The 23,813-nt window shown below is 39.9% G+C and overlaps 1 protein-coding gene across 1 annotated transcript in view; it reads right to left on the bottom strand.

Annotated features, from left to right (window-relative positions):
* Positions 1–22,250, bottom strand: part of Itga2 (integrin subunit alpha 2) — a 65,461-nt gene extending 43,211 nt beyond the window's left edge. The window contains exons 1-6 of the mRNA XM_028783282.1: positions 22,214–22,250; positions 20,758–20,875; positions 7,649–7,758; positions 4,800–4,891; positions 1,517–1,631; positions 1,057–1,184 (exon numbers count right to left, since the gene is read on the bottom strand). Coding sequence (XP_028639115.1) covers positions 1,057–1,184; positions 1,517–1,631; positions 4,800–4,891; positions 7,649–7,758; positions 20,758–20,875; positions 22,214–22,250 — 600 coding nt within the window. The remainder of the gene's footprint in view (positions 1–1,056; positions 1,185–1,516; positions 1,632–4,799; positions 4,892–7,648; positions 7,759–20,757; positions 20,876–22,213) is intronic.
* Positions 22,251–23,813: the final 1,563 nt, after the last annotated feature.

Here is a 23,813-nt window from a genome sequence, read left to right as displayed (position 1 = left end):
AAGAAGAAGAAGAAGAAGAAGAAGAAGAAGAAGAAGAAGAAGAAGAAAGCAGCTCAAAATATCTAGGAATTGCCCCCCTTTCTCTCTCTCTCCCTCCCTCCCCTACATTCTCCTTTCTTCTAGGGTCTTGCTCTGCTGTCTAGGCCAGTTTTGGAATCCTTGGCTCCAGAAAGTCTCCTGACTTTATCTAGTGAGTAGCTGTCACTTTTAAGTGTACCTACTTAGTCTTAGGGAATTATGAAACTTTATGCCTGAGTTGTAGGTACCTACATCAAGAAGATATAATAGCATCCAATTAGAGATTTCTGAAATTATAGGAAACAATTTCAAATTATTGAAAATACTTGCTCCTATGTAAAAAATACAAAGGATATTAGACTAAATTATAAACAAAATACTGTAAAGTAATGTTAGAATTATGTTTACTGATTATTGTTAAATTTCACACAATTTACATAATTCTTTTACCAGAAAGGTGTAAACAAGAAGAATTCACTATTGGTCAAAATGAGTATAAAGAAAAAAATGTACGTCCAATTTAAAAATTTTTTATTTTTTATTTATGTGTATATGTGTACGTGTATGTGAGTTATGTGCACCATGTGTGCACAGGTGTCTGTGGAAGACAAAGAACCTCATGGAACTGGAACTGTAGGCTGGGAACTGAACATGGGTCTCCTGCAAGAGCAGGATGTGTTCTTAACCACGGAGCCATCTCTCTATTCCATTAAAATGTATCATTAATAACCTCATGGATTAAAAATTTAAAATAAGTAGTGTTTGAAAGAGACTTAAATGCTATACACTATTTTGATGCCTCTGTCAAAAATAAAACTATAAAATTAACAATATTGAACCAAGTCATATAGGTAAGAATACTGACCTTAGAAGTATATATTTCAATTAATTTTGCAGGTTACCATTAAATTCATTTAAAATGAATATTTTGACAAATGAAAATTTAAAACTTCATATCTAACACTATTTTCTCCAAAAGCAAGCTGTGAGGTTATTTATTTATTTATTTATTTATTCATTTGTTTTTGATGTCCTTACCTGTGTCTTTTTAGGTCCTATATCCAGGCCTTGCACAAACTTTACCAAAAAATTTTTTACTGCTTCCCAGGGATAAATACTGTTTGATTCATCACAAACAACTACAACATCTACGAAGGAAGGGCAAGCTGCACAGGGAGAGATGAAAAAAACCCACATTTTTCCAAAGATAAGTCAAACTTCATAGCCACACGTACTTCAGATTCGCAGAGAGGTTGGGTGGGACTTGATGCCCCTCCCTCTTTGACTTTAACTCCTCCCCCTTTAACTGTAATCCCTCCTTCTTTGACTGTAACCCCTTCCCCCTTAACTGTAACCCTTCCCTCTTTGACTGTAACCACTCCCCCTTAAACTGTAACCACTCCCTATTTGACTGTAACCCCTCCCCCTTTAACTGTAATCCCTCCTTCTTTGACTGTAAGGCACTACTTCTCAGACCTCTTTCACATTCATGACTTACCTTGAACTGCGGGTGAAAAGCTGGTTAAGGACTGAAAGTCTGGACTAACATCAGAACAAATTCCAGTTGCATAGTACTGATTTCCACACTGATGTGCCCACAGAGGACCACAGGTCTTCAAAGAAAGGAGAAAATAATGTACACGCAAGAAATGTCAGTTTCTACCTCTCCTTTTATGGAATTAAGACACCATTCTTGACCAAGATTCACCAAATATATAAACATGTGTGTGTGTGTGTGTGTGTGTGTGTGTAGGTATGTGTGTGTGTGTTTGACCTGTATACATTTTTGTGTGCTACTTTTGTGCCCAGTACTCTTGGGAGACCTGAAGAGGATGTCGGATGCTGGGAATTGGACCCAGATCCTCTGGAAGGGCAGCCAGTGATCTTCATTGATGAGACAACTCTCAAGCACTCAATTTGGTAACTGTCAAAACTAGTGACTCAAAAATGCATTTCAAAGACTGGAGAGAGAGCTCAGTGTTTAAGAGCACTGGCTGCCTTTCCAGAGGACCCGGATTCAATTCTCATTCCTTACGCTGCAGCTCACAACCCTATTTAAATCCAGCCTTAGGACATCTGACACTTTCTTTTGGTTTCCATGGGCACTGACATGCACCTGGTGCACAGACAAACACATTCATGTGGTTGAAATAAAAACAAACTCTCAAAAGTCTTTAAAATGCTTTTGAAGAACCATCCTCTGGGAAGGTTGAGAAGACAGGAGAGGACAATAGATGTGCTTCTACATGACGGGCCTTCAGGAGGAGATCTGGGACCATTGAGGGTAACTGACAATGGACAGAGAGACCATGAGATCCTTTGCCAAACTACTTGTAGAAAAGCCTCCCAAGGAAAGTGAACGCAGAGTTGGCTTTTTGTCTCTTAGATAGGTGGGTCTCCATGCCTCATTTATAAAACGAAGACAATCATGCCTTTTTGCTTGTAAGCTTGTTGTGATTATCAGTGCTCAAAGATCCAAAACCATAAAATACCCAGAAGTCAGGAGAAGAGCAACTGTTGCATTCGTATATCATTACGCTTGTCTGAACATCAAGCTTCCTCTTGTCCCTTCCATCCAGTACTTTTTATCAGGAACCCAAAACCCTACATCCTCTAAGAACAAATGGGACCCTCAAGCATGCCTGAGCCCATGTAGAGACAGCATGGTAAACAAAGAACACTTTCTATTTATTAAGCTAGCAAAGGTTGCCGGTATTTACTTCCTTGCTCAAAGTGTACCTATCCTAACTCTTAACATCTCCATAAAGACAGCACCAGTTCTCTCCTTGGCAGCCCTTTGATGAATGCTGAGATCTGCTGGTTCAATCATGATCCAAACACATAGGAGACATAAGACTCTCTAAAATTAAACTTTCTAGATGAAAAGAGAGAGCGTGAGGGAGGGTGGGGGTCTAGTCTAAGGATGCCGCAAGTTACCTGAAGAATTTCACATCACGTAAAGCAGTGATCCACGCGTACAGCATTGAACTTATGGGCAGACCCGCTATTAAAACTGAATAGAGACGTGTGGGCTTGTAGGAAGCCATTGGAAAAACAAAAGGAATTTGTTTGATCCATTTTAGCTGTTAGTGGCCTAATCTTAGCAGCTGTGCTCATATTTCATGCTTGGTGAGCAAGCATGGTTTTCCTCCCATAAAACCGGAACATTTTGCCAATCAGGAAAAAGTCATTGTTACTTCTGGCTAATACAACCCCTCCCTACCCCCCGCCACATGCATGCAGGCACACACACTCGTGATAACAGTCACTGATGCTCAGGTCTGCATCCTCAGTTGTTTTATCACCGTGGAGAAGAGCTCATCAAGTGTGTGAGAATCGGGATTCTTTTTCATAAGCAGTGGCAAAGAGCATTTAAGAAGCTGAGGTTGCAATATGCCAACTGCTAATGCCAAAACATTTTTGCTCTAAGCCCAGAACTTAAGAAGGCTCAGAAATATGTGATCGCCAGTCTTTTCCACATAATTCTAAAGTGGAGCTCAAGACTCTGACCTTTTGAATGTTTAAAGAAAGTTTGGTCTCTCCTTCCTCACAGCTCCCTTACAGGGGCTACTCATTCTCTTGTAGATTTCTTTTTAGAAATCTAGAATTAAAGTTTATAAAAAGCTGAAGTACAACTAGAATCCATAATTCTCAAGATACTCTTCTGACCTAGGCAACTACAAAAAATAAACAAAAACCATGAAATTAACCCTATTATAAAGATCGCAGAATATAACCGAGTACAAAGACACCTTTCAATAGTCATTTATGCCCTGATATGACAGGCATAATATGACAGGCATGGTGACCAGTATTTAATTAATTTGGGGTAATAAAGTTGTCTGAATGTAAATATTTGTCATTCTAAATGGAAATGGTTTTGGCTACACTTTTAAAAATCCAGTTTTAAAAAAGCAAGATTTTAGCTTAGCATGTCAATAGCACAGAGAAACTAGGCTTTGAAGACAGACAATTTTTTTTTTTTTTGCAGAGCTGACAAATCTTCCTTATCCTGTGACCCTTTAATACAGTTCCTCCCTACCATAAAACTATTTTTGTTGTGACTTCATAACTGTAATTTTGCTACTGTTATGAATTGTAATGTAAATATCCGAAATACAGGCTATTTGACATGTGACCCCTGAGAAAGGGTCATTTATCCTTTAAAGGGGTCATGACCCACAGTTTGAGGACCTCCTAACTGGACTATTCTTATACGAGCCAGAGGAACTTTCAAATATTATTTGGTTTTTACTTGTATTCTAACTTTGGGAGGGCGGTGGTATGTTATTTTTTTTCACTGTTTATATAGTCAAATATTTTCAACAATTTCCTATGTTAAATCTTAGCTCAGAAATTCTTTCCTTTAGAAAATTTCCTTTCATAACGCATTAGGAAATAAGTGAGAGGACCAGAGGACATAGGACATGAGAGATAGTTTCTCACTTTACATAGGCTCAGAATACCCAGAGCTTGGCTTTGAGCCCTGCCTGTGGAACGGAAGGGCCTTGCGCATGCTCCTTGAGGAAGTGGAAACAAGCTGTGAGATTTCGATGGTTTCCACACCCAGCACACTGTCCAAGGGCTAAAGACTTCTTCTTTCTCCCCTCCCCCACCCCCATTTCATTACATTTTTCCTTGGATCTCCAAATAGCGTAGTTGGTCCAGAAGCAAACTTCAGTGATTAAATTTCCCGATTGTATTTGGTAAGAGGGATGGCAGGAAAACACTGACCACAAATTCTCTCCAGAGGAGTGAGGAGCTCAGAGGACAACACTCACTAGAAAGCCGCCGGTCCCCAGATTCCTGGTGAGGGTCAAACCGAGGCTCATGTTGGTCTTTACCTCCGTAACATTCGAGATGCTTGCTGAATCTTTTGGAGGGAAAGAGATGTTTTAAAGTGCCAAATATTTACCATTTACTGAAGGCTAGAATAAAGCATCCATGCAGACCCAAGGTTTTCCATAGGTTGGAGTATAGCATAGCATATCCTGGAGCAAGGATTATATAAGGAAGGGTGGGATGAGGCGCGGTCAGCCACTCATGGCTCACTTGGGTGTGAGAGGCCGTTAGGGCATTTACATATGTATTTTTAAAAGAAAATGTTCAGATCAAATAAAACTCACTTGAGGACACAGGCATTTCTGTTTGTTACCTTTCCTTATGTATTTTTTTTTTAATCAGGATTAAAAAAAAACATATTCTTAATGATCTCCATTTGATAGACTCTGGCTCAAAGCAATAGGAGAATTAAAAACAAAAAATGAAACCAGCCAGGTAAAATAATAAATGAATCTTCCCCTCCAAACTAAGACACCAACTACTACCTGACATTTCCTCTTCTTTCTCCTTGGTAATGAGATTTACTCTTGTTCTCTAATCTCAGCCAAGCTGTCACTGCCACTTTCATTACTCCTTAGCTGGGTTGCTTCCCTCACTTCCCAGGACAACTGCTATACAACTTAAAACCTTCCATTGAACTCTCATCCTGTCAGTCTCCTTGAGAAGCTGCACTCTGTGGTGAGGAATCACATTCTCTGTGACCTTCGCTCCTCAGTGCTGATGAGGGTCACTGCTGGAACCCCTTCCTCCCTGCTTCCTTTCTGTCTTTGAGAAAGAGACCAAAGTGTGGGTGCTTTAGTCCTTCTTAGAAGGAGTAACAAAATACTCATGGGAGCAAATATAGAGCCAAAATGTGAGACAGAAACTGAAGGAGGGGCCGTCTGGAGACCATTCCACCTGGGTTTCCATCCCATGTGCAGTCACCAAAGGTAGACCCTGATGTGGATGTCAGGAAGTGCATGCTGACAGGAGCCTGATATAGCTGTCTCCTTAGAGGTCTGCCAGAGCCTGACATATACAGAGGCAGATGCTCATGGCTAACCATTTAACTGATCATGGGGTTCCCATTGGAGGAGTTAGAGAGAAGACTGAAGGAGCTGAAGGAGTTTGTGACCCCATGAAGAGAGCAACAATACCAACCAACCAGAGTTCCCAGTGTCTAAATCAGCCTCGGAGCACATAGGGAGGGACCCATGGTTCCAGCTGTATATTCCAGCAGATAGGATGGCCTTGTTGGGCATAAATGGGAGAGGAAGTCCTAGGTCTTGTGAAGGCTAGATGCTCCAGTGTGGGGGAATTTGATGACAGGGAGGTAGAAGTGGGTGGGTGAGTGATTGAGGGTACATTCTCATAGAAGCAGGAGGGGGGATGGGATAGGGGGTTTCTCGGTGGAGGGAAATGAGGAAAGGGATGACAACTGAAATGTAAATAAAATATCCAATAAAAAAGCAAAAAGCAATAAATAAATAAATAAATAAATAAATAAATAAATAAATATTAGAGAGAGAGGAGAGAGAGAAGATTCGCTCTCCCAGGTGCCAGTGAGCTTCTCTGGCTAGCTTAGTGCCGCACTGTCATTGGTCAATACTCACTTCCTTCTTGCCACCCCTTGACACTCTGTATTTGTATTTTCCTGGAAAGAGTTCTTAATCTTGCCGCCCAATAGCGCTGTCTTTCCACATCCTGTATTACCTAACTTCTAGAAATGGAGGCTGGATCTCAGTCTTTATACTTGTTTCTTTCTAAAGTCTTTCTTAATCTTCCTTTTGGTCCCCCTCACAGACCCATTGGACTTAGAACTATGTTAGCTACATATGGTTTGGAAGAGTACAGAAAAAAACTAATGGAACCTCTATGTTTATACTCTTATTTTTATGTAAACATCTTGTTACTAAGGCAACGTACCAGGACATATGTTAGCTTAAAATTAAATATATGTATGTGTCTTCTTAACTTTCACATTTTATTCAAAATATTCTATGACTACTTTGCTGCATATCCAGGTACACACCAACACTGTTACTTTTTCTCCGCTATCTAAACAGTATAATTGATCCCAAAGCAAACTCCGACATTTCAGTCTCCAGGTTTCCTTGATAAGAGGAGTGGGGGGAAGACACCAACCACAGTTTCTCAGAGAAATGAGAATCTCACAAAATCTCAGAGAAATGAGATTCTGAAAATAAACTTTACTAGAAAGCCGCTACCTGCAATGGATTTAGGTGATACAAAATATTTGTGTTTTTTTTCCTGTAGTGCTGAAGATTAAACCCAGGCCCTCACATATTCTTGGATCTACCAGTCAGCTATATCCCCAGTTGTTACAATAAAAAAATTGAATATCAGATCCATATGCAGTGAGTGTTTAGGACTCTGATCACCTGCATCCCTTTTATGTGAACTGGAAAGTTTTACTTCACACTTCAATCTCTGTAGCATTTGCTCTCACTGACCACGTGACTCACTGCAAATATGCTTACTACGCACCTACTGTGAGCCAGAAATGATGTTACAAATTTCCCATTCACAGATATCCAAGGGCACTCCTGCTCTTTCTTTCTAACATGGGTGTGCCTATGCACATGCACATGTGTTTTTTCAAACTCATTTAAAAATTTGGATACAATCTGACGTCCATAGGATTAAATAAACAAAGGCATAAAGCTATCATCTGCATTTCTTAAGACAAAAAATATCAGGATATGTTTTGGTTGTTATTGTTTAATTGAATTGATGACAAATGAGATTTTGCAATTTGTAAAGAAACCCACTGCCAAGTACAACTCACTTTGCAGATTCATCTTCTCACAGGTAGCAGTGGGTAGGTCCACTGGGCACTTGTACACATCTCCCATTCGGTTCTCAGGGAAGCCACTCCATGGCGAACCAACCAGTAGCCTAGAAGCAGGGTGTTCTCATTAGTCACAGCATGGTAGGGACAACATATTAAAGAGAAACCTGACAAAGGTCGGCAAAATGAATCACATTTAATTTTAATCTTCTATAAATTCACAGTTCATATGCATTCATTTATGTTTTGACTTGCTTCCTGTCCCCATAGCTGACCAGGACACTTAATGAATGTCTGTGGTATGACTACTTTACAGAACACACCAGATGACTCACCATAGCAATCAAAGAAGCATAATGCATGCCACAGTATGAGCCATACAAGAAATTTCAGGTTTTCTACTAGTCAGTCACATTAATACAATAAAAGTGACAGGAAGAATTGATTTTTATAATGTGTTGTAAACCTCACATGATACAAACTAACATGTAGTCAGCATAAAATGTTTCAATAAACTATCTTTAATTTCCCCCTCCAAAGTCTTTAAAATTCAGTGTATATTTTATATTGAGAACCCATATCAATGTGCAAGCGACATTTAAGTACCCACAGGGCTCGTGGCTATGGGTGGGCATAGTGCTGGAGAATGACGTCATATTCACTGACACCCAGAAGTGACAACTGACATTTTTAGAGTTCTTTTTATGCCTTCAGTGCTGTCACAGGCTGTGTCACTTAGGCAGCAGGTGAGTTGTCTAGGTGGCTTTATAGAGAGGATACTTAGCAGAAATACTGAACACGTGCATCTTGCAGATCTCCTTACTGAGGTCAATACTGGCTGCATATCTCAGATACAGGATGAGCCTGGTGTTCACATCCTTCCTCTGATGAGTTTCATTTCCTTCTAGAGACTTTGCTTCTTCTCACAACAGAAAGACTCAATAGATGTTTATGCTCATAGGGTAGTGAACAGAAAGAGACCATGTACTGTTCAACCATTTTTCTCTCATGCATGTGCGTGCTTATGTGTGCAGATGCATGCATGTGTGCAAGTGAGTGTGCATGTGTGTGCCTGTGGAGACCAGAGAATAACCTGAAACACTACTAACCTGTTTTGAGACAAGGTCTCTCATTGGCTAGGAGCTTCTTAGTGAGGCTACTGAGACAAGGTCTCTCATTGGCTAGGAGCTCCTCAGTGAGGCTACACTAGCTGACCAAGGAGGCCCTATGGATTCACCTGTCTCTGAATGGGTCACCATGCCAGCATTTTTGCATGGGTTCTGTGACTCAAGATGATGAGGCAAACACTTTATCAGCTGAGCAGTTGCCCAACCTATCAGTTTGATCTTCAGAACTCATAGTAGGTTATTTATTGTGTAGGATCCAGTTGCTAAGGAAGTGCATTTGCTTTACCATTATTTGAGAAGATTCTCTATGAAATTTTCTATGCATCTTCTATGCTAATAATTCACCAGTATCAATTACACTTGTGCTCCATGCTAATGTAATATAGTAGGTACATAAAAATCTAAGACAGTAGATATGCCATCTACTAAATCCAGCATAACTGCTTAACATACATAACCAATAAAACAATTACATGAGAGAGATGAAGGACAGGAATTATCTCTTCTGTGAAACAAATGTTAAAATGATCAAAGGATGTGAAAATAGACATGAAGATGAAACACAGTTTATAGTTCAACAGCAAAATTATCTTATTGTGTAAAATTATTCTTAGAGAACATTCTGAATATTTTAATCCAATTAAGTCTTATTAAGGTCACGACTGAAAGATTTTTGTCCTCTTATATACAAATTAGCATCACTTATTAAAATGTTACTTATACTTAATGTTTTAATCACATTAGACACATAGTTTGAGGTACTAGAACAGTCAGAAATGGGTCTAATGTTGTTACCATATTCACTTTAATGGTGGGGGCTGCTGGGAGTATTGGCATGCATGTTTGAGCATATCTGGTGTTCCTCATGACCACTAAGAGGGAATTAGGACTCTCCTTTGTGCTGTGAAAACTGTCTCACAACGGCTCAGCCTTCTCCATCTTTAGTAGCCTCTAGTATTCCCTTACAGGGAGCCCACACAGCATTCTTCTAATTTTTGTGCACAGATCCATCTTAAGAAAGCAGGTAATACAGCTCCTAATTTCCTGTCTAGTCCTGTCTCATCCCTGTATTTTCCTTAGATTGAAGAGTCCAGTCTTATGGAACTCAGCTCTCCAGACCAAAGTCTCTTCTGCTCCCCGGCCTTCATACATGTGATGCCATTCCAGTCATGACAGGTTCTACTAGTCAGCTACCTATCCTGGTGGATAACCCTGCTCCCAGGAAGCCACATGGTTCTCCAAATTCTGAGGACTAGATCCTCCGGTAGATATGAAGGTTGATGAGGGCCAAAGATTCTGTGCCTCTAGGTCTAAATATTTGTTAAACAAATAAATAAAAAAATAAAAATTTCAATTATTGATCAGAAGAACTTTTTTTGGTAAAGGAAAAGTTAATAATGGTCTATAATTATTTTTTAGCCAAAAACATATTTTTCTTGTCTAAGTAAAGATGAAATTAAAGATCTTAAATATTTGTGTGTATAGATATAATATATATGTAGATAGATATAATATATATGTATATAATATATAATACATATATGCATATAATATACACAATATATATATATATATATATATACACACACATACATATACACACACATAAATGTATATACACATATACAAAGCCAAGAGAAAGGATTACATCATGACTGTTCTGTCAGCTATTTTGGATTCAGCATCTACATTCTACAATACATCAAAGTTATACTTCTAAAAATTATAATGTTTTAAATTTAGTCTTTGAAAACTTCATGCATGTATACAGTGTGTTTTTTAAAAATATGTTTTGATCTTAACCACCTTCTACTCACTCCCTTATGTCCCAGCACACTCTCCCAACCTCCTTCTTCAGATAACCAACTGAGTCCAATTAGTGCTCCCCATGAGCACATGGGGGTGGGGTCCTTCACTAATATTTGACAAATCTACCAGTAACCACACCCCGGAAGAAAATACTTTTCTGTTCCTAGCACTGTCAGTTACCAACATGGGCTGTCATGTGCCCTTTCTCCATCTTTAATGGACTGTTGACTGCCTTGATCTTGTGCAGATCATGTGAAGATAGAACACAGCTGCTGGGAGTCGATTCGTTCAATAACCATGCAACCCAAGAAGTCTTCATTTCCCAGCTGAACTTCCCCTCCACTGACTGTTAAATTCCTTTGCCTCCTCCCCATTCTCCATGGTTTCTTGAGCCTTAGATAGGAAGAAGTTGATATCAATGACCCATGCAAACCTCAGCACTCAGTGTGACTTACACTTGGCGCTTTGGCAAGTTATGAGTCTCTGTCCAAAAAGAAGCTTCCCTGCTCAAGGTTTAAAGCACAAAGGAAAGCAGACTGAGGAGTCTAGGAAGAAAACATCACTCTGGTTAATCTTCAGAGTCACACTTAATTGGATTTAGAATCAGCGTGGAGTCACACCCCTGGCTGTGTCTGCACACAGAAGGTTATTTCCCAGAAGGTTGGCTTGAGAAAGGAAGACCCACCCTAAATGTGAGCAGCCTAACCCATCGCTAGGGGCTTTGATCCCATAGAAAGGGGAAATGAAGGTGAGTTCTAGTAGTCATTACTCTCTGCTTCTTGACCATAGATGAAATGGGACCAGCTGCCTCATGCTCCTGTCCCCATGCCTTCTTCACCACGGTGGGCTGTCCCCTCCCACTGTGAGCTAAAGTGAACCATTATTCCTTAAGACACTCTTGCCAGGGTCACAATGTTGAGAACAGTAACTGCTAGAAATACCTTAAGGGTCATAGAATGTGTAGCTCTAGACCTTGGTATTCTGGGAACGCCTGTTAATTCTAGTAAATCTTATCTTTTGGAGTGAGTGTAAGGTTTCCCAAAAGTAATCTTACTTAATCTGCAAAACAAATCTGAAATTGCATTATTGCCATCTTACAACTGGAAGCACCAAGACAGAGAGATGAGCAATTCACTCCTTCTCAAACGGCCGGTCAGGGACAACTGTGCCCTTTTTGAAGGCATGTTTTTTTTTTTTTTTTTTTTTTTTTTTTTTAACCTCCAGGCAGTTGTCTTTCTTCTTCAATTCAGGAGGCAAAGGAATGGAACAGTCAGTGGATGAGGAGTTCAGCTGGGAAATGACAATGTCTGGGTTTCCATGGTTATTGAACACATCAACTTGCAGCAGCTGCGTTCTATCGACACATGATCTACACATGATCAAGGCAGTCAACAGTCCATCATACATGGAGAAAGGGAATGTGAGAACCCATATCTAGGATGAAGCTGGGAAAACCATGTTAATAGGTGTATGTTTTACAAATCAGATGGAGTAGAAACAGGAAGCCGCGGGCCAGCTCCTCACACTTACTGGGAATAGGTGTATGACTGTGTTGTATTAAAGAGAACCAGGATTCAGATACCTGGCATGGTCATCCCTATGGAGTACATGCACACAGCAATGACTGTCAAGGACAGAGTATGAATGGTAAATACCAGATTTAATCACACAGGTCACTTCTATTAATTTATGTTCCTACACCTCCTCGCCAAAGCCTATGAGAGATAAGTTAAGCATTACTGAACTAAAGTGTTCTGTTTCTCAGAGACTCCAGCAGCAAACACATAGCCCCAGCTCTTTGCTCATGACCATGAGGAGAGGCAAGAAGTACTTGTTGCTTCCTGTCCCACTGGGCACTTTGATGTGCAGCTCTCTCCCCTCCTCTCCTCTCTTCTAAGAAGTCTTAATTAGCTACCCTTGAAAGTAGAGAGGACTTAAGATTTCATTGTCACCATTGCTACTGGAAAGGTGTCTCTCCTAAGGTAAGGGGACACAAAAACGGAGCGGCACACTCGTGCTTTATGGTCCCACTCAATAAGGTGTACATAAAAGCACTAAAATGTCAGGAAAAAGAACCCCATATGCTTATTTGCTTCATCTGCTCTCTTAAATTCTTAACACAAGACAGAAGAAAACAATGCGAAACCTCCCATTTGAGGGGCACTTGACAAGGGAGTCCTGGTCCCTAGTTCACTCAGACTCATTCTATAAATATTACAGCACTTCAGGTATCCACCTCCAGGCTAACAATTCCAGGGAAGCTTCTAGACCACTGCCACAGCCTTTACTGGTAACATTTTCCCACTCTGCAACAGACACCTCCTCACACCCACGGGCTTTCATGGAATCTTGTTCCTGACAGCTCACCCTCATGAGAGGAAGCTGCGAAGTCACCAGAGGCCACTCCTAGGGAATCATGACCTTACATTAACCAGACAGGAAGTTAAGGAGGCTGTCATTGTCAACAGTAAAATTTCGTGGACATATAGCTGTAACAGAGAGAGGTCCACCAGGACAAATGTTCCAAAGGGAGTAGTGCCTTCAGGTGGGAAAATGATGTTGAAACAGGACAGGAGTTCTTTGTAGCTATAGATTTCATTCACTCTTGACAAGAAAAGAAAAAAATAGCTACAAGTACTGATTCTCCAAACTCCACAAAAGCCAAAGATATAACTTCTCCTTCTCTCCAGTGAAACTGGGAATTCCTCCAAGGCTATCTTAACTAACACTTACTGTTCAATTATCTTGTGGGAAAATAGTGATTATGCAGACTCCCAAAATGTAGCCAATTTGCCCACCTCCAGTGGAATTCAAAGTGCTTTGTTTAGTTAGTAAACAATATTTAGGGTAGTGTAGGTCAGACAATTTGAAACCCACAATCCAGGAGCTGCTAAAAATACCTGCCTTTGGTCTCTTGGTCTCTAAGCTCTCCAGGCTTTCTTCAAAAACAGTAGGGATTTTTATAGAGATTGAAGATAGACATGCAGTTAAAACAATATAGTATCATCAAGAAGTGTTTAATGAGTGCCTATGGGACGGACATGTCCCACAAATCCAGGAGGCATCATTCTTATGTAAACTGTGTGCCCTGGCTGCTTACAGTAGACCACCAGGGAGGTTGTGTATGGTGACAATTCCTACTTTGTTAGTTAGGGGTACTATTGCTGTGAGACAACACCAGGACCAAAAGCAAGTTGAGGAGGAAAGGGTTTATTTGGCTTATATTTCCACTTTGATGTTCATCACTGGAGGAAGTCAGGACAGGAACTCAAACAGGGCAGGAACCTGGAGGCAAGAGCTGATGCAGAGGCCATGGAGGGGTGCAGCTTATTGGCTTGCTCCACATGGCTTTCTGAGGCTGCCTTCTTATAGAACCCAGGACCACCAGCCCAGGGATGGCCCTTCATATTATGGGCTGGGTCCTCCCCCATCAATAACTAATTAAGAGAATGCCCTACAGATTTGCCTAGAGACTGATCTTAAGGATGAATTTTCTTAATTGGGGCTCCCTCCTCTGACGACTCTAGCTTATGTCAAATTGATGAAAAACAAGCCAATACACCGACTACGGACCATACTCAATCGTAGGTACTAAGGATGTATTAGTGAGTAAGTCGCTAAAGAAATGCCAGCCTCAAATTTTACATTCTAGGGAGAAGATGGATAATAAATCTAGTAAGTGAACCAAAAGGTGTCAGTGATCAGTGGTTTGGAAGGAAGATGAGTAGAAGAGAAATAGGGGTACAAGGTGGAGCGTGGTGAAATCTTTATTTGAATGGTTAGAGAAGGACACATATACGGGTGCGCTGCACACACACACTCGAACACACACACACACACACACACACACACACACACAGTGATATTCAAGACTGAAAGAAAAACACAGTCAGGAGACTTTGGTGAAAGAGTAGCCTGTGGAAGGTAAGGGGCACACAAGTTCAGGGGCTGAGTGAAATGGCAAGGGTGGAATCATCTTGGCAAGAGGACCAGATTGCTTATAGAATTGTGTTCAATTAGAAAATCCTTGGGTGTTTTGTTTTGTTTTGTTTTGTTTTGTTTTGTTTTGTTTTGTTTTTCTGTAGGTAAGAAAGGCTTCAGGGGGTGTTGAGTAGAGTAATCATGATGTGATATATTTTGAGATCTGTGACAGAATTCATTGAAATGATTGCATTGGAGCCACAGGGAAGTAGGTCAAGCATTTGGAAGGTCTTTGCAGCTTCCTAGGTAAAAGGTAGTGGAGTCTCATAAAGGCTCAGGGAATGGCAGGTGGTGAGCACTCGTCTTATTTAATGTAGTCAAGGTAGGGCCAGCAGAATTTCTTTAGGTTATCTTTCCAAGAGAAGTTAAACAGAAGAAAGACAAAAGAGGGACAGAGGGACAGGAGGGAAGAGGGGAACTAGGGATGACCCCAAGATCAAGGAAACCCCTAAAAGCAGAAAAGTTAAGCACAATGAACATCAGAAAGGATGCTGTCCGCAGAGGAAGATTTTATGATAAAGAAGATCCCAATAGCTGGGGGTGAGGTATCTTGAGTTTGAGATGTCCTTTAGACCCCAAAGTGGACATTTTGGTTGTGACCAGAAGCCTACGCTATGTAATATCTATATTAACACTAGATACGACAAAGCCCACACAATATTCATAAGAATATCACTCTCATCCTAGGTTATTGACAATACAGGGCATCTGGTAAGTTCTAAATAGATCTGTGCTTCTTGCTAGTGAGTGGCAAATGTGTTTGTGAATGAAGGAAGTCACCCATAAAGTGTTGCCCCTTAGGGAAAGGGGGAGGCAAGCAGACTTCACCTTTTAGGGTACAGTATTGCTATTTCAAACTCAATAGTCAAATGCTTTGGCCTAAATTAAAGCAATGTTATCATGTCAGTCTCGTTATGTGACCACAGACTCTCCAGCTTCCAGGCTGTTTCCTGAAGTGGTTAGGTGGAAAAGCTCGCAAGGTCTTTCAATGTCACAACATAGTCCACCAACCTCATGGTGGCTAAAGCATCTTATGCCTGTTCTATTTCATAAAATCTTTGAAATTTAATTTTCTTCCTGGAAGTAAAAGAGCTAATAGACACTAAATATTGCTTAAACTCCTCCTCCATGAAGTTTTCCTGAAGTTAAAATCAAAAACCAAGATAGTCACCATAAAACATTGTAGATCCCCTTATTTTTACCCACACTATGGAAACAATATGATTTTTAAGATCATTACATTTCAGATGTTAAACTCCAGCTCTCTCCTGGGTGCCTTGGCAACATTTTTTTTTTAATTTGGAGATAAACACTGGAATAGCACCAGCATTATAAAATATCATGGATTTTAAAGGACTCATATGCATTATTTCATTTGGCCCTTATCATTGCCTGTGAGGTGTTATATTTATTTCTGCTTTTGTGTAAAGTCACTGGCTCTCAGTGTCTGTGCTGGTTTGGGTGATATGTACACTTCTCACATGCAACTCAGGCATTTAAGCCCTTGGTCCCCAGTTGGTGATACTTTTGGGGGGCAATTTGGGATGTGTGGCCTAATTGGAGGAAGTATGTCACTAGAGGCAGGCTTGGAGAGTGTATACATTCACCCTACTTCCCGTTTGCTTTTTCTACTCTCTGATTCTGATGGCAATATGACCTCTTAGCATTCTACCCCTGTTGCTCGCTGCTATGTGTTCTCATAATGAATTCATCCCTCAGGAAACTAGCCAGAGCAAACCCTCCTTTCCATAGGTTGCCTTGATCATGGTATTTTATCACAGCAATAGAGAAGTAACCAGTTTCTGTGACACTCTCTTCCTTTGAAATCCCCAATTCTATCCTTCTGGGTCCACTTAGAACTCTTTTAGACAAGAACTCAATACTTGCTTATCATAGAAAATCTAACAATATGAACAATTACCTCTTATCTATGCCACTTGCCACTTTGCACATCTATGTTCTGATGGAGGGAAACGTTTGGGATGGCTGAGTACCAGCAAGGTATATGTGTAAAAACTCTTTACTGTTGTAAATAAACTTTGTTCTGGCATCAATAATCAATATTACCATGGAGGAACGTCTAACAGGAGGTCTTGGGAGCATGGAAGATTTCTCAAGATGGGTTCTAAACACTCTAGAACAGCAGGTATCTTCTAAATATGAGTGACAAATGTGGTGTGAATGTGTGTGTGTGTGTGTGTGTGTGTGTGTGTGTATGCATCACAAACTTATGTCTAGAATGGATGATGGGAAAAGCAAATTAAAGCATAGGAAATTTAAGACATGCACCCTTTTAATGTCTGTTACAAAATTAAATCTCACTTCTATAGAATTTAGAATCTATAGAATTTCTATAGAATCTCACTTCTATCTATTTAAATTTATCCCACAGAGACATTTATTGGGGGACTATCACATAGTAAATAAAGAACTTTACTAAAATTTTTCTTAACTGAAAAATTAAAATAATTATATATGCCCATATATAGATACAGCAGATCTTCTCTCTGATGCTATAGTCTTTCATAGTTCTTCTCTCTTTATAAGGAAGTAGAATGAACCAGTCCTTGACAAGAGAAGAAAATACATTTCCATAACTGGAAATACCCCTCATTCTTAGTCAGTCTTCTTCTAACAAGTGACTTTAGTTACATTGATTTTGAGTCATAGAATGAACTCAGATTGTTCTTGGGGCAAGCCTTCAGATTACACAAAGAAATAGTGCAAATCACAACTAGTTCCAGGAAATGATCTTAAACCTGTCTTCGGCTCTTGTAGATTGTTTGTGATAAGGATTGCATCATCCACACTGAACATCCGGTGTATGAAATTCAGGGTGGAGGCAGGCTGGCTCGCCTTTGCTGTGCTGAAGGAAGAGAATTTACTCTTAGCTAGAGGGCTGCACTGTAACTCTACTTGGAGGTCACCTTGCTTTTGAAACTATGCAGCTCATAGGAGACAGTGGGAAAAGCTCAAGAAATAATAAAGAGATGTCATGAGATCATTAAAGTAGAGGTCTAGAGTGTAATAAATATCTAATAAACAAACCTACTAAAATAGCCAAGTTTGCTTTATTGAAATCTAGTAGATCTGGAAGTAAAACATGCCTATATTCTTGGAAACACAAGACACACTGGACAATTCAAACTGTACTCTGAAATAACAATTTCCGAACATTTGGCCTAGAACCTTGAGTGCCTTAAAAGATCTGAGAGGTGGAGTCAGGTGTAAAACAGATCATAAAGAAAGTTCAATTAAGAGGAGGGAAAAGGTGGTGAAAATCTGTGTGTGTGTGTGTGTGTGTGTGTGTGTGTGTGTGTGTGTGTGTGATATACTGACTTAAGAACAAGCATTCACAATTTATTGAAGGAATTCCTAGGAAAAGTTAACTTCATTAGTATCAGAATGAAAGTTAATGTTTAAACGGTTCCCCCCACATCTGCTACTTTCATAACGTCTGGGCAATTGTCATAAATTACAAGTGGAGAAGGGCACAGGGCCAATTGTCAAAACAAACAGGCAGTTCTTGGAGCCCAGGTCTTGCTTTATTTTTCCTCCTTGGTGTGAGGGCCACTGACGAGGAACCACTGACAAGGTCAGGCCATGAGGAAATCTTCTACTACTGTTGTCCCAAGCCTTGGAAAAGGAATGTTGTTCCCTTACCATTGAGTTAATGGAGGTAGAGGCAGAAAAGCAACAAAAACACTAGCAATTAAAGGCTTGGCACTGAATTAGTCCTCTCTTAACCCTGTATTCCTAATCTGCAAATTAATCTTCCTCCTAGACTGTTCCACACTCCAGAGGGCAGGTCCCATGCTCTGTATTTTCTGTACCCCACGTAGGCACAGTGGCCAGTCCACAGTGGATTAGATAATTTTGTCCTTGGCTTAGTCTGTTCTATTTCTTTTCTTGGTAGGAATTCGACAGTGAGAAGATTCAGACAGGCTGGCCAGTCAGCTCTCCTCTCTTCCTTTCTGCTTTTTACCCTCCTAGGAGTCAGCCCCTTAGGCAGACATGAATCCTCCCTTTTCCTCTGTGTGGTGTAGTATGTCTGTGCAGGCTGATGGCTTTAGATACTGGTTAAAGAGAAGTGATTTGTGATCCTTAGCTAAAAGTTACACCTTACCAGAAAGTTCAACACTGGTATCCAATACACTAGCCTAGAATATTATAGAGCAGTGCCTTATCCCCAATAGCCATTGTCTCATGCTTACAAGAAATGTTATGGGACGGCTAAGGCAGGATTTATATAACTGAATATGTGATATTCCTGATTTTGACATCATCGGATCAGCTCCAGAACATCAATGTAATCTGCTAATACGAAAGCCTTTTAACAATGTCGTGAACTCGTATCTCCTGAGAGAAGCCACAGGGATGACTCTCTTTCCCAGGATTCTACCTGTTCTGTCCCTGTCAGCTCTTTGTTATTTTAGTCTAATCTAAGTTCAGACTGGCACACAGTCAGTGGGTGAGTTCCTCTCCAATCAAACAGACGTACCATCCCTAATAACATTTATTATAGATGGGGCTTTTTCTCTTAGACTGATTCTGCCCCAGAAAAGCTGATACTGAAAACAAAACACCTGACTCAAACTCAATGCCAGACTGTTCTTTGCTAGGATGTGCCTTTCCAGTAGACTATTGGCATCCATGTGGAGCTATGCATTACCTCATATGTCTTTTTTTTAAATTGGATATTTTATTTATTTACATTTTAAATGTTATCCCCTTTCCCAGTTTCCCCTCTGCAGACCTCCTATCCCATCCCACCTTACCCTGCTTCTGTGAGGGTGCTCCCACCCACCTACCCACTCCTACCTCACCATCCTAGCGGACCTCTCAACTGGGGCATAAGCCTTCAGAGAACCAAGGACCGCTCCTTCTATTGATGCCAGATGAAGTTCCTTCAGCTTCTTCAGTCTTCCCCTAACTCCTCCACTGAGGTCCCTGTGTGCAGTCCGATGGTTGGCTGTGTAGCTCATACATCTTAAAGTTGCCTCAAATAGTTAACTTCATAGGCAATCTGTGGTGAGTCACTTGAAAGTAGGCCTTTCATTAAGTCATTTAATAAATGCTTATTTTTTTAATTTTTTAAGATATATTTTAGTTATGTGTTTATATCTATGTGGAAAGGTGTGCATGTGAATGGAGGTGTCAGATACCCCTGGAGTTGGACTTACATGCCATTGACAATCATCTTATATGGGTACTAGAAACAAAACTCTTCTTCAAGAGAAGTATGCACTCTTAATTTTGGAGACATCTCTTCATTCCTCCAAAATAATTATGGATTCCTTTGGGAGCAGACTCAATCTTGGTGTCCATCACCAACGTAATGAACTATATCCTAAGGTCAAAAACCAGCCGGTATCACCTTTATAGCTTGCTTTCCTCTCCATGATAATCAAAGAAAAAGTGATAATGGGTAGGACTTCAGTTCTCTCCTATACGCCAGATGATTGCAGTAACTGCTAGGATTTGTATGTCTAGCTTGACTGTTCTCCTCTCTCAGATTGACAAACTATTTCCTGCAGCAGTTGTTTTCTGGATCTTCTCACAGTTAAGCTGTCCAGGGTCTTCTCCAGCCCACCTGTCTCCATGACGTTAATTCTAGCTCAATTTTGCTTCCTCTGAGTGCCTTCTATATGAACAATGATAGCTCCATTTTGCTTCCTCGTCAGACAAATAAAAAGGCCCCAATGTAGGAACAGCATGGACTTAACATAGTTTTTTTTTTTTTTTGATACAATGGCTTAGAGAATTAAACATAAGTTCACCACACGAAGGTTAGATATAGTCGTTCCCATGTGAGAGAGTCACCAGAAGTCCATGTCATTGTTTAAAAACATCCAGAAGGTAAGAATCAGGACCTAAAGCTCCAGGCTGAGTGGGTGCAGCTTAAGTTTTTGTGCCACAACAGAAGTAAGGTTCCAAAGGTCTGTCCAAAAATGGGTGCCAAATGGGACAGAGATGGAACTTGTTTTCAAGGAGAGAGAGAGAGAGAGAGAGAGAGAGAGAGAGAGAGAGAGAGAGAGAGAGAGAGAGAGAGAGGGAGACTGTCTAAGAATGATTTTAAAGCATTATCTATTAAGTATATTCATTTGTCTGTTTGGATAAACAAACGGATTAAAATATTTCATTTATACAATATTTTAATTGAAACAATGAAGAAAAGAATAGTCTTACCAGTTGCCTTGTGGGTTCATAAGCTGTTGCACTGAATACCCAAACTGTTCACTTGAAGGCCCAGAAAATATTTTCACTCCTGGGAGGCCAACATTGTATGCCAGACAACTCAAAGTACCTATTCAAGAATTGAAAACATAGTCCACATTTACAATTTTTAACGTAAGTGCACATTATATTTGTTAAAGCTGATTTAAAAAAAACCTTGTTTGACATGATAGCTAGTCTTTTTGTTAGTGTTGATAAGAAATAATAGGCACTTCATCTAAAGTACTTATGTGTGCCCTGGCACTGATCTAGATACCCATATGCACAATTCATTGCCTTAACCTTCCTCAAAGTAGCCCCAGGGGACAGTCGTCAATGATAACTTCACTTCACAGAGATATTTGAGGTTCCAGGTGGGTCTCTCTTGTTGAATTGTAAGGGAAGGCTTGGGATTTGATCAAGACACTGAGCTCTTAAACTATGTACTATTTCTAAGATTTACAGAGTAATTTAAATTTTATTTGTTTTTCCTTATAGGGCAAGATTTTAAACTACTCATGCATGGGGACTGAAGGGTGCCCTGCCTGTTCTTGACATGGTTTCCATTTGAAATGAGTTTTAAAAACACCATGATGAGAGGGGAGGAAAGTCATAGCCCAGGAAATCAGTATCATTTTTTCTTTCAGAAAATGACGCATTGTAGGATATAAGGTTAAGGGGATGGTGCATTACTTTTTCTTTTTTTTAAATTCCAAAATTTAAAAAAAATTTAAAAATTTAAAAAATTTAAATTTAAAAATTTAAATTTGGAAACTGCCAAAACCACTTTTGTCTTTTGATTTTTCTTCCTTAATGATCAATAAATGACAATCATGAAAAATAGAACAAAGTCCAAAGAAGACAACTCATAGGCTTTGTTTGTTGTTTCTGTTGACAAGGGGGAGATGAGTAGGGTTAACTCCCTCTGCACTGACAGCATTAATGCTTGGGTCCTTCATGCTACAGAAGCAGGGCTTTGTGAATTTAGTATGGCTTTAGCATTTATCTTTGCAAAGCCTGCACTCCTTAAACTTAGTTCACAGCACCTGTACCCTGTGCTTTCACAAAGGAAGGTTTTACTTTGTGGCCACCCTGTGGCTGCATGGTGTTTTAGAAGTCTGTTGTTCTAGGCACAAAACGCCTGGATGAAATGGCTTCTTTTTACCGCTGTGCTTCTGAACTTATGGGAGGAGATGCTACAGTCTGCTCCCAAGGAAAAGTGAAGTCAGCAATGAAGCTTTGGGAACTTGAAGTAGTCAACGTGCCTTTTCAAGTGCCAAAACTACTCCACTGGGCGTTTGCTCACTCAGAAAAAAAGCCCAGCTCATTATTTCTTAGAAATATAAGCTTGCCAGGATGAAAAGGGCAAATATTAATTTTCAAATACTCTGTGACATAATCTGCGCAGCTCAGCATTTGCAAATCTGACCTGAAACTTCTGTCTCTTCGTAGTCACCACCGTACATCTTTACTAAAGAAACACAATGCCAAAGAAATCAAGCAGAATACTAAACGTGGCATTCACAATGCTAATGTTTCTAATCCATATTTCATCTTCACCCCATGGTGCAGAACTTAGCAAATGCTGTTGGAATATTTATCAGTTTTTAAATATATTATTTAAAGTGTGAAAAGGTCAAACTACTGTCACTTCAACATATCTAACACTGGAAAGAATGTATGTGGATATGCAATAATGCAACTCTCTCTCACTACTAAATTAGACTTTGGCAAATCATGTTTTTAAAGTAACATGCATTTCTAAGTGACAATTTTGAATACAAAATAAAGGGAGAAATAATACAATCTTGAGTCCCATTTCTCATATGCAAGTGCAATAGTGTTTAAATATTTCCTCCCAACATTTTTCTCTCTATAGTTTAAGCTACTGGTCATCATCAGCTGTAGAAGTGGCTGTGCATCAATATTCATATTCAGGGACATTACAGCACTAACCAAGGCACAGGGACACGCTGAGGTCAGCAGACATTTCCATTTCCAGGAGAACGATGTTCAAGGTCCAGTGGGATAATCTGTTCTCACAGCCTGCAAACTCAATGCCTAGGGACCCACACTCCCTTGTGTTATATGACTGAACCACAGAAGTTCTGTGGTAGTAATCATAGCTTAGTATTTTATATTATTTCTTAGGTGATGTAGGGAAACATACTTTGCAAATCCTAAGCACTTTAATGGTTTCTAGCCATCTAAAGATTCCTTTAAAATAAATGTAGTTAAAAGGGCCAGAGAAATGGCTTAGACATTATAAACACTTGCTATTCTTGCAGAGGACCTGGATTGTTTCCAACACTCAGATAGTGTGGCTCTCAACCATCTATAACTCCAGTTTCAGAGAATCTGACATCTTTTTCTGTCCTCTGCAGGGACACACAACCATCCACACCCCCTCCCCCCACCCACACACATGCTTAGGCACACACACTACTAATTTTTTTTTAAAATCATCATCAAAATTAAAGTGTCCAAAATGTCCAAATTAAAGGGTTTGAGAATGCAAACTTTAGCACATTAAGTAATGGATTTTGACACTGTTGTTTAAAAAAGAGTAATCATAAAGACTATAGGATAGAATGGAAATGTTCAATAAAAAATACAGTGTAGCTGGGCGGTGGTGGCGCACACCTTTAATCCCAGCACTTGGGAGGCAGAGGCAGGCAGATTTCTGAGTTTGAGGCCAGCCTGGTCTACAGAGTGAGTTCCAGGACAGCCAGGACTACACGGAGAAACCCTATATCGAAAAACCAAAAAAAAAAAAAAATACAGTGTAAAATGTTCGGTGAAAAATGTCTTAAAAGTCTACACAACGTTAATATAGCAGATAGTAGAACTGTGAACTAAGTTGCCTGTTTTCTAAGTTTCCTGCAGTGCATTGTAATGCTTGGGAAATAAGTAAAGATGGGTTAAAACAAGACAATTATTTCTCCTCCTTCTCTATACCAGCAAAATGACACAAACGAAGCGTTTTTCTCAACTTTCATCTGATTGTCACAGACATATCATGGATAAAA

Source organism: Grammomys surdaster, unplaced genomic scaffold (assembly GCF_004785775.1).
Source record: "Grammomys surdaster isolate TR1022 unplaced genomic scaffold, NIH_TR_1.0 99, whole genome shotgun sequence".
In the NCBI taxonomy this organism is placed as follows: Eukaryota; Metazoa; Chordata; class Mammalia; order Rodentia; family Muridae; genus Grammomys; species Grammomys surdaster.
Note: the sequence above shows the minus strand (reverse complement) of the source record. Positions and strands in the feature narration are given on the sequence as shown.